The sequence below is a fragment of the Camarhynchus parvulus genome, chromosome 1, assembly GCF_901933205.1.
Source record: "Camarhynchus parvulus chromosome 1, STF_HiC, whole genome shotgun sequence".
Classification (NCBI taxonomy): Eukaryota; Metazoa; Chordata; class Aves; order Passeriformes; family Thraupidae; genus Camarhynchus; species Camarhynchus parvulus.
This window is the reverse complement of record NC_044571.1, coordinates 15,833,458-15,845,566: the sequence shown is the minus strand read 5'-3', so window position 1 is coordinate 15,845,566 and position 12,109 is coordinate 15,833,458. Positions and strand designations below refer to the sequence as shown.

Here is a 12,109-nt window from a genome sequence, read left to right as displayed (position 1 = left end):
AAGTGGCAAATAATTCCCTACCCCAAGTTTAAAAAAGTAACTTCCCTGTTATTTTCCCCACAATCAGTTTGATAAAATCTACCACTGGTTTTGACTTGCTTGGAGGCATCAAAGTACCACTATTCATGGAAAGCACTGCCAGCACCAGTAGAAAACTGAAGAATTTTAGAGAAAGCTCATTATCATGCTGATTGACATGGAAGTTTGTTTTCCAGAACTAGTGTATTTTTGGCATACACTTCAAAAGGTTTAGAAATCATGTGCTAAACATCTATCATGTGATAAACACTTTTCAAATTGTTGAGAGGCCCTCGACCACCCGTGGTTGAGCTACTTCTGTGCATGAAGGGTTGTTTTACTGAACAGAATAAAAGCCCACAAATGCAAAGAATCCAGACACATTTCCCTCCATACCAAGATGCAAAATAAAAAAAATTAAACTGAAGCAGGGTTTAAAAAGCATTTCAAGATTCTTCTCCTTGTGTTTTGCTTTAAAGAGATATTGAAGACTTTTAAAACACAATTTAAGCATAAAAGCACTATATACTAGAATGGACAGAGCTGTAAGTTCTGCTGTGATCAACTGGAGTACGTCCCTTACTGCTGGTTTTAGCTGTACCATCCCACATCAGCAGAAGGCTAGGGATGTAGTCCTAACAGGGTCATTACTGTTTCATTACATTTCAGATTTCTGCCTGTCATCAGAGCCCACTGCAGTTAAAGAAAGACTGTGCTAACCAAGGCTGGGATCATTTACCTTCATTGTAATAAAAGCTGGGGTACTCGTTTTAAAGTCGTGAATCCCACTGGGCTTTGCGCTCCAAGACATAACAGCTGTTGAGCTACTGACTTAGACAAAACTTTAAATGCTCTGAAATATTACCAAAGAATAGCTGAGAAGTTTCAAGCCCACCACCTTGAACACAGAGCAGAATCATTGACCTGATCAGGGTGAGTACTACGAAGGATAAAAAAAGGCATGAGTGGTTTCCCATGACACAGCGATCCAGTACTTGTGTCAGAATTCATGCCTTCTCTTTGCAGAGAACAGTGACGCAATTTTTGCTCCTGGCATGTTTCTATAACCAGCCCAACCTCCCAGGAAAAGGTGAAGATATGTGCAGCACTTCTGAAAGAAGACAGGTGGGGTGAAATCATACTGTGAGACACGTTTGACCCATTGGCTGCCCATTGAATCCCCCTGACCTCAGCTGACACAGGAGCTACGCTGTTTATATCCAGCCTGTGCCAGGGGGCAGGACAAAGCAACAGCTGCAAGCCCTCTCTTGGCTCAGCCTCAGGCACCCTTGCTGCTGTTCAAAGGTAGCCTGAGGCTAAAGCAATTCACAGACCTCCTGAAGTGCATGGCAACCAGAGCCTACTGTGCCCACAGAGTTCAACTGCAAGTGGCAAACCACATTGAAGCCCTCCTGAGAAAGACCCTACACTCACCTCAGCTGCCAAATGTTAGCCACATAACACCCTTGCAGCTGCTTCTCCACATGCATGGAAGCAGCAGCATATCCTGAGTATCTCCAGAACACAGGTTTGCAGTCAGAGTTGAATTTGAGGCTTGTGATGCTGACAGAAGATAGCTGGGCCATTGCATGCGACCTCCACACACAGCCCCACATTGTCCCCCTTTCTGCAGTCAGTGAGATGGCAGTGAGGCTTGTTCCTAGGACTGGAACACCAGGTGAGGATTGCAGGAGGAACTGTCTGAATGCATCATTAATGCACTCCAGAGATGGGGGAGCCAAGATATTCAGGACTGACTTTGGTGCACGCTGGCCTGCAGAAGGGCACAAAATGCTGGCAGAGACTGGGCCAGCTGGTCTCCTGCAAGCAGCCTCCAGGTGGAGCCCCCTCCCAGCATGGAAGCCTGCAGCCTGAAGCTAGGAAACACTGACTTTTTGATAGTGAGTGAAAACCACTAAGATCCAGTCACATGTGGAGATAAAATCCAAAAGCAGCTACATAGGTGCTTTGTTGCTTTGGAATGATGAACTCTCCAAGGCTAAAGACTGTTGACCTGTACTTTTCTAGCCAAACCTGCTTATATTTTAAGTCTTTAGACATAAACTGTTGACCAAATCTGAGACTAAGTGGACCTAGCCACACCTAAACTCCTCTGAGTTTAGAAAGTAAGGGGGTCTCACTGAAGCTTGTGACTGGAGAGACCATGACCCTATTGCACTATTATCTGTTTTAATAGATTATAGTTATTTACATATTGCATTACAGCCTAATTACAACAGTACTTACACATTAAATTAGCAATAAATCAAATAATAATCATGCACATAATCACTGTATCCTACTTCTTGTCCCTGGCCAAGAGCTCTTGACTACTCTGACACAAGTTCATCTTGAAGAAACTAAAACATCTTGAGTTCTCAACTAGTTTTTGCACAAATCCTTACAAGTCAGAAGATCTTTACCTCAAGGCAAACCAGGAACTTACCTTTACTAGCCTGGAAAGGCTACATTTTAACTAGCATGTGCAAGTGTGTTTAATTACTTACCTTTTAACTAGGATGTGCAAGGTTAATTTAACAATTAAAAAAGCAATGTATGATTACACTGATAAAGGAAGAGCATGACTGCAGAACATAATATGAGCTACCACATATCTACCATAATTTGTCCGTTTTATGGAGGATGGAAATTAAAGCAACGTAATTAACCCACATAAGCAAACACTTCCTTTATTTTTGTTTAACCTAATTTTGAGACTGCAGGTCTAAGAGAAACAATTCTTACCTATGAAGAACATGCTACACACAGCACAGCAAGACTGAGCAAGCATGCAATCACTGCAAAGGATATGAGTGGCTGGGAGTCACTGAAAGTCAAGCTGAAATGCAAAAGGCAGAACTGGAGATCTGCTTGCCAGCATCTCACAGTCAAATGGCACAATAGATTCCTTCAGAGCAAATGAGGAACTACATGAAAAATGCGTTTGCATATACTTCTTTAAAAAAAAATAAAAATAAAAGGACCTTTAGAATTTTGCAGACTAGTATGCATAGCCAGCACAGTTCTTTCCTCCTATCAGAGGAAAAAAAACTCTATCAGAAGAACATTCACTGATATGAAGAATTCCAGAAAATGCTGCAAGTTTTATTTTTAAAAAAATAAATTAAACAATATTAAAAACAAATAACCCAAACCCACTTTACCACAGTGTTTTCAAGAGCCATGCGACAATAATTGGTCTTCAGAACTAAAGCAGTTCAATAGATGCAGTTGTTCCTCTCTTCAGAATAATCTTACATGTACAAATTTTTGAAGTCATTTGTAATGGTTGTAATGGGTATAAAAGCTTCTAAGTCTATTTAGCAAGACTCAATATGACTTATAATCATACAGTGAAAAATTACTTGCAGAGTAAGTTATAAAAAACCAGAAACACACCATTTGTGTGGTGTTTCATGCAGAACATGAGATTTGAAACCATCTAAGGAAGATGAAGGTGCATGATTCATAGACTCAATCAATCAACCACAGAATTGATTAACGACGTTGGAAAAGACCTCTGAGATCAAGAATCCAACTGTGTCCTGTACTTCATCAAAAGCAGCACGGCTGGCAAGTCAAGGGAGGGGATTCTCCCCATCTACTCTGCTTTTGTGAGACCCCATCTGGAGTGCTGCATCCAGCTCTGGGGTTTCCAGCGAAACAAGGGTGGGAACCTGTTTGAGAGGTTCAAGAGGAGGACTATGAAGATGATCAGAGGGCTGGAACACATCCCCCCAGGAAGATGGGCTCAGAGGGTTGGGGCTGTCTTGCCTGGAGAAGAAAAGGCTTTAGTGAGACCTTATAGCACCTTGCAGTACCTAAAGGGGGCTTCATGAGAACTGGAGAGGGACTTTTTACAAAGGCCTGTAGTGATTGGGCAAGGGGGAATGGCTTCAAGATGAAAGAGGGCTGATTTAGATGACTGTGAGGATAGTAAGACACTGAAACAGATTACGCAGAGAGGTTGTGGATACTCCATCCCTAGAAGTGTTCAAAGCCAGTCTGGACAGGGCTTTGAGCAACATGGTTTAGTGAAAGGTATCTCTGCCCATGTCAGAGGGGTTAAAACTGGATGATCTTTAAGGGCCCTGCCAACCTGAACAGTTTTATGACAGTAACATATAGACCTCATGGTTGTTACTGTCATTTAAAACTGGCCTCACACACTTGGATATAAAAGGAATATAATACTGGTATATTATAGGGTTTTGTTATTAGAATACTTGGTTTGATGTCACAATGCAGAGCTCTGCTGGAGACACCTGAAGTTGCTCTAGATGTGCAGCACCACACAGAGATAAAAGATCAGGTCCCAACAGCTCTGCTGTTTTACTAAAGCAGCACAATACCCAGCCCAGCCTCTCATCCACCACCTTCCTGTTCTAAAGACGGCTGGTTTGCTTCTCTTTGTACTTTTGTATTCTGTGGTATGCATATCTCTTGAGATTTAAAGCAAATATACCCCTAGCCATTGAGTTACCTGTGTGGGAAAAGAAAGGAAAGATTTTAAGTGTTCCTCAGAAAAACAGCAAACCCTGCCTGCTGAAGTAAGCATCAGAGCACTAACCCTTAACTCCACCACTGCTCCCTGTCACACCCAGGGGCAAAGATAAACTGCAGCAGGAAGGTATGACAAAGTTTGTTTAGAAGTTATTGCCCTCACCTGTCATTCCTGTCAGAGACTGCACTCCCTGCCGCAGAGTCAGCGAGGGAAGCTGCGCCTCCAGCTACGCTACAGAGGTTACCATGCTGTATATAATCCTAAAGCAGTGACAAGTGTTTACTGCACCTGAGGCACTCAGCCCTCAGGCTGAAGAAGCTGAAGTATCCCTGCCAATTCTGAAGTGGGGACACTGCCTTTCTGAGGGCAGAGGGTTTCAGGGCAGGCAGCTGAGGAACAGGCAACAATGATTCCCACAGCAGGTGCCAGAGCCTGAAAATTAGGATCCAGCGAATTTATTTCCTCCTTCCCCTTTCACAGTGTAACATGAATAAAAAAGTTTCAGGGACAAGAAATCAGGGTTAAGAAATCAGGTACAGAAGGAAGGAGGACCCATGTTTCAATCTCTGTTTGGGCTCACTCCCAAGTCTTGGCTCTGGATGAAGACAAGTCTGCAGAGACAGGTATCACACCATGCATTTTGGGGCTGCCTTACAACACAGGATACTGATTAGAGAAGTTCGTATACAGCAAAACAGCAGAAACAGACTTCAAGACAGTCCTCTATACTCACAAATTATCTGACAGTTTCCTGGATTGTCAGAGGAATACTCACTTAGGTCAGCATTTAGCTCTATTTCTCAGTACCCCACTCGCTCTCTAGCCTGTCTTCCTTTCAGCTGATTTTCATCCTGCTGACTGTTTAATTTCTAAATGCTGTGGTTAAATACTCAAAGAAATATTCCAAGCCTCAAAACAGATTGCTGCACATCCCTCATGAGGGAAAAGTATGATCAGCTACAGAGACAGGATTTCATAAACCAAAATGGGAACACCCACAACCTGTATAACTGTACTTAGTACATCCCTTCAGTTAACACTGTAGCCAAACCCTATTGCCTGGCATTAAGATTTGATAAAGTTTTGAGTAGACAAAGAAAAGCTACATTTTTTCTATGTAACATCACCCTTCCAGAGGTACAGGTCAGACATTTGACTTTGACATCATGTTGGCTTTCTTAGTACATTCAGAACAGAAAGATCCTTTGCAGCTATGAATCACTCTACCTGTAACATCACCATATCCAAGTCACACCTTTCCACTGTGTCTCTCAAGTTGTTTATGAATGCACTACAGTGCCTATAGTTTGATTTTCTTCATGAGATAATTCTGAAGAATTCTAAAAATTCTCAATTAGCTTCTAGGTTCACTGTTCCTAGGGAAAAATTACTTTTATTCTTTTATTTTCTGCAAAAAAAAGTTTCACACTACTTCCCTGTGCCCAGTTTTAGTTTAAAAATATTACCTTTTTTTCTTCCCAGAGATACAGTCAATGTGTGCAGGCATCCTTGTTGTTCCTCTATTAGGTAGATATCATTGCCCATTTTTGGAAAATATAAATTACTTTGCTGACAGCTTGTTTTCTAGCCCACACTGAGCAAGGAAGTCTTACTTTTCTTTACCAAGTTCTTATTTCACTTTTCAGCTTGCTCTCACAAGTGCTGTAGTTCTCCTTCAGTAAAGCAAAACCTTAGAAAGCTGAGAGATTTCTTATGATCAGAGTCACCTGCATTACCTGCAGGTCTGCAATATCTAACTAGAGACATAAGCCATGCTTCCATTCACAATAAGATTTCAAATGATGGGAAGTCAGTAATGACTACACTCAAGGTAAAAACCACATATACTCTGATTATGGAATTTAAGTGGGTTTGCAACACTTTATTCAGTGTTCTACTAAAAAGCCATCTACCAGAAAACCTGCCTGCAGACAGGAAAAAGGTTTCTGTTGAAACCTTCTGTTGAAACCTTCGTTGCACTCTGTCCTTAAAGTTTGGTGATTTTGTCACAAAAGGTACTTATGGATTCACACTAAGTAAGGTAAATAAACCACTTTGGAGGAGGCTAATGGCTGAGTAAAGGCTACAATTTCAGGCAGTGAGGGAAAAAGGCTAACAGATAACATTTTTAACAAAGAGCCATCGATAATACTCACAATGAGATGGTCTTTTGGTCTTTGCTGCTCACTCATTAAGCATTAGTACATGGTTAAGGTTCCACTAGTAAACCAAGGGAAGGCAACAGGCCAGCACCTCTTAGAGAACCCATCACTCATTACAAAGCAAGAGGTCAAGGTTCTACCCCTCAGCCAGAGAAAGTAAAAATACACTGTAAGAGATATCTTCAGTATGGGAAACGCCAGCTTAATATCTTACCCAGGCAGCAATAACATTTCTTCAGATTTTTTCTTCTTTTTAAAGTAAACACATGGGAACTTCCCAACACAAAGTTCATCGTGAGCCATAGGAGTGTTCACATTAACACTTATTCTTAACAGTGTTCTTCTTAAGAACTGAATAGATGCCAGCAATCCCAGACATACTTTATTAAGAAGTTAACAAACTAAGAAGTTGTCCCCATGGCTGATCTCAGATGGTTGCTACTGGAAAGAAATCCACAAAAAGTCTATTTTTAATAGTCTCCTTTGGAACAATTCCAGATTATGGACTATTCAATTACTTTTTAATTGAAAAAAAACCCTGGATATAAGAGCGTTGAAGGTGCATCCAGTAAAAGGCACCTTACTATTACTAAGCGATGTTAATCAGTGATAAAATGATCTTGGTCCAACAAAATTACTTGAATCAAAAGCCTGCAAAGTTAGGGCACACTCCTAGAGAAGAAGCATTCACTTCAGAATGCAGTAATTTAAGAACCCCTTTTAAACAGCTATTTCAGACGCTCAGTACAACGCACAGCAGGTGTGTGTCTAATACATTAATAGCACTATTAGCAGAAACAGAGGAATAATTTTGTGTTGATGAGTAAATTATTCTTACCTTCAGAGTGGCTATAAAAGAAATTGCTAGGTTGTGTTTGTGTACGAAGACACACAGAGAATGTACTACATACTTGTCAACCTTGCTAGCAGAGACATAAAAAATATTCTGGGGAAAAATACTGACAAAAAAGGATGTGAGGTTCCTCAATATTTGGGTGACTTATTGGGATGAAATGGACTCAATCACATGAGAATTTAAAATATGGCTAAAGTTTTAAATATTCTTTAATATTTAAATAAAGTTTTAAATATTCTTTAACACATCTAATGAGGAAAACAAAGTTCTTATGAAAGATGAACTGTGAAAGATGGACTTAAAGAGTACTTTCCAATTTGGAGTTTGTCAATTTCCGGCATTTCCTTATGCTGGCTCATATAGATAGGAGAAAAAAAGTTTGCATGCCAGCAAAATGCCCACATACTCACCTTGATTAGTTTATAATACCTATTGGCTCAGAAGCTTCCAATGTGTGCTGAAAAAGCTCACAGTTCTCTGCCATAGTGCCAAACTAGCCAGGTGTTTTTGAGTGGAGAAGAGACAGCAGCTTTCTTTTGAACTGACAGACACCTGTGACCAGCTCAAACCTGAACAGGGTGGGCAATACTCACAAGTCCTCCTCAGAGCCCTTGTTCAGAGCAATACAGAGCAATACACTTTGTTCACATACAATTTCACTGTCCAGTCTGGAGTGAGAGTGGTGAACATGAAGCCTCTGGCCAAGCCAGATCAGAGGCTGGCGTCTCTTTGTCCTGTGTCTCACTCTAAGCTCCCCATCAGGCTGGGAGCTGGAAGACGGGGGTTTAGCAAACCACCCCAGCAGGAGCTATTCCTTAAGACTCGGTTGGTACTGTAGGATCCACAGTCCTGCTGGGACAACGCACCGTGGCAACTCAATGAGCTGCTGTAAGAGCCTCAACTTTATTCTCTCACCTTCTCCTGCTCCCTGCGCTGGACGCATTACATGAGAATCCCTTCGCACCCATCTCGCTGTCCCCACACCCCTTGCAGAGTCCCACTCTCCCCGTTACCCCCGGCACCACCTTCACCGAGCGCTCCCGTCCCTGCCGGCCGTGTCCCGGCACGACCCGGGAGGCGGCGCGGGGCAGGCTCGAGCCTGAGCCCCCGCCCCGCGTCCCGCCTCAGCCCAGCCCGCTCACCCGCGTCGTAGAAGGCGTCCAGCACCGCCGTCTCGCCGAAGTCCAGCTCGCCGAAGTTGACGGTGCTGAGCTGGGCTCCCTCGGCCTCGCAGGCCCGCAGCAGGCACTGCCGCGCCCCGGCCTCGGGGCTCCGCGCCCCGGCGCCCGCCTTGGGCGGGTCGTTCAGCACGTACACGGCCCGCAGGCAGCGCGGCCGCGGGGCTGCCGAGCCCACCTCCGCCGCCTCCGCCGGGTCCCCGGCCGCCAGCTCCGGCTCCGCGCCGGGGGGCGCCGGCTCCGCGGCCGCGCTGCCGCTCACGGGGCTCTCCATAGCGGCGTCGAGGGCTGAGGGGAGCGGGGGCTGCCGGCAGGTGCTCAGGCGGGGCCGCGTCCCATCGCCAGCAGCTGGGCAAACCCCAGCGAGGCGGCTCCCTCCTCCTCGTGCCGGCCCCTCTGCCCGCGCTTCTCTCCGCTCCCGGGCGGGCGGGCGCGGGGACGGGACGAGGCGAGTTGAAGGCGGCCGGCACGGAGCGGGGCTCGCCTCAGCTGGGCACCGCCCTCCCCGAACGAGACAGCCCGGGGAGCCCAGCGCGGAGTCCGGCTCCACCCCGCCGTGCCTTCCCGGGACAATGCGCCCGCTCCCGTCCCCGACCTCGGCGGCTCTGAGAGGGAGCGGCGCCGTCGGGGCGATCGCGCCCCGTTTATCTCCTGCCCTGCCCGCCCCTCGCCGGCAGCAGCGCCCCCGCGCACCGCCCGCGGAGCGAAGGCAGCTGCTGCCCGTTTGTCTTCCCTCTGCTCCATCGCAACTTCTCCCCTGCTGAATCCTCCATCCAGTTGTTTACACGACTTTGACCACATTTAGACGGTGTCAGAAGTTTGGGTAATAGTTCATCCTTAACTTCCTTCTCTTTTCTTAATCGTCTCCCACGATGATGACAAAATCACCTTCTCGTAACTCTGTGGCACTTCCTGGCTTCTTTATAAGAGCAAAATTATTTTTTATTTTCTAACACGTTTTTCTTACTAGCTACACTGGTGATAGCAGCCTGGGGTTCGGCACTGCTGCTGGTCCAGGCACTGGTGCATGTGCCTGGATAATTTAATATCTCAGCCTTGTACCCCAGCTGTCAAAAGTCACCCTACAGAGACCACAACCAACTAGTGATCAAGGGAACAGTGGAAAAGCACAGTCCTCCTGCAAATTTGTGTTTGAAATAGTAAGCCTATCTGGACAGTTTTTCATTTTATTTTCCACTCATGGTGACAGATGAGGTTTTAGACAAAGAGTGTCTTTGCCTTTGCTGCCTTGTGAAGACTATGTGGCTATGAGAGTCAATGATTTTACCCCATGCTGTAATCATGGAAATGGAGAACTGTTGAGGTCGGAAAAGACCTCTAACATCACAGAGTCCAACTGCTAACCCAGTACCACCATGTTCAGCATTAACCATAGCCCCGAGTGCCACACCCACACCTGAACACCTCCAGGGATGGTGACTCAACCACTACCCTGGGCAGCCTATTACAATGCCTCACCATCCTTTCAATGAAGTTATACAACAAAAGCAACAATCAAAGGCTTACAGCATGGTATTTTCCTCTCAAGGTGTCTGTCAGTTTGGGATTAAAATAAATTTACTTACAGAATATGAGAAATGCATGGGCTTAAGTTTAATTGTAACTTGCTTATGACTTAGCACGAATAGGCCCTGCACAAAACACTATAGGTGAACTTGAAATGAGCTCCCTTTGTCAGCACGGCTGGCTCAGCAGGGATGGAAACAGAGAAAGACCAGACATTCCAAATGAAGGCCGAGACCTAGGTACCCAGTAACACAAAAGAGGGTCCCAAGGCTGCACCAAGCTGAAAGATAAGAGCAGTTAATGGCCTGTCCATGTGGACATGGATAAAGAATCCAATGAGGTGTTGGAAGATCCTGGACCATAAATTTCTGTTGGATCAAGAGATACACATAGGGCACACGAAGATCTTGTGCACAGACCGTGAGGGTGTGAAGGCACGGGGATTTCTTTATTCAGAGTCCCTGTCCAGCAGCTTAAGCAAAAATAAACCAAGTCTGCCCCAAACCCAGGGTCTGATCTCAGTGACACCAGGGATTGTTAGTAAGAATTGCAATAGCCAGTATTTCTAAGAAACACTCCAAGATGAGGATAGCACAGTGCTGTGCAGTATTCATGTTTGCTTAGTGGCTGATAAGGATTTTAGAGAGAAGGTGGATAAATAATTTAACAGGCAGACCTATTTCTCATTTTGCAAAGTTTGGGCAAATAAACCTTTGAATTTGGTCCACAGGTTGGGGATGTGTGTGTGCTTTTTTGACAGAAGCACTAGAATATGAGACTTCGGAGGAATGACATGGCCGTCAGAGATCCTCCCCATTCCTGGCAGCTTTCCTCTTTAGGCCAAAGTGAGCTATTGTATGACACACCAAGTCTATTAGCCTTGATCCAGTAATGCACCACTTACCTGATGTAACAGGAGAAAAATCGAAGTCTGCATTTAGAAGATAGTCAGTGTGCACATTGAGCCTTCCATCAATAAAAAGCACTAGCACATAGGTTTATGATCCTCCCCAATACCAATCCTACTTTGTACTTTTTGAATTATAAAAAAGTTTGTTTGAACAGCTGTTATTAAAAACTGGAAAGTACAGTGCTGTCAAAGTTAAGGGATTATTTGCACAGGAAAGCTTTTCTCTTATTCAAGAACATTCTCAGGTTTTTTGAAACTAACATGCAAAAAACCCAAATTGCAATTAAATGTGTTTAGAACAATATATGCATGGTGTGGTGCTTTCTGTAATCTTGAAAATTGTTTTAATGTCAATTTTCAACAAATAGGCTGGGATTGCTTAGTGGGAGGATGTCACTGAGGCATAGCAAATAAGCCTTTTGTGCCTTCCAGAGGTTATAAAAATTTAGGTTGTTCTAGGTCTAAGACATGTCTTCAGGTTTCATTTAGCAGTTTTCATCATTTGTTACTTCTTTAAATTACTTGTGGAGAGGTCTGTCTCTTGGTCTTGTAACAGAGTGATAGTTTCTTAGTAGATATTTTACATGATGATAAATAAGAAAAGGATATTTTCCCCTTTTCCTAATTTTATTTGTCTTTCAAACAATATCCTCACTATTCCTTGGACATGTTTCCTAACAATCTGTCATTGATTTTCAGTAGTTTAACCTGGTGCAACTTGTTCAGAGTTTGTATGCCTTCTTTCAAGCTAGAAACAAGGACCATTTTTAAATGAAGAAGCTTCATTTTACAGGCTGTGACTGTCATTAGAAACTGTGGCTCAGTGCCTGACATTTCCAGTGAGCAACAGTATCTTCAGATCTTACAAGTCACCTGAGTGAGAATAAATAGGAGATCAGACTTTGGGGTATTTCAACTGTTTCTGTGCAAATCAAAAAGTGCAAAATGTAGAAG

The 12,109-nt window shown here is 44.1% G+C and overlaps 1 protein-coding gene across 1 annotated transcript in view; it reads right to left on the bottom strand.

Annotated features, from left to right (window-relative positions):
* Nucleotides 1-8,992, bottom strand: part of MAP3K15 (mitogen-activated protein kinase kinase kinase 15) — an 80,328-nt gene extending 71,336 nt beyond the window's left edge. The window contains exon 1 of the mRNA XM_030951915.1: nucleotides 8,683-8,992. Within this exon, the coding sequence (XP_030807775.1) occupies nucleotides 8,683-8,992 (310 nt within the window). The remainder of the gene's footprint in view (nucleotides 1-8,682) is intronic.
* Nucleotides 8,993-12,109: the final 3,117 nt, after the last annotated feature.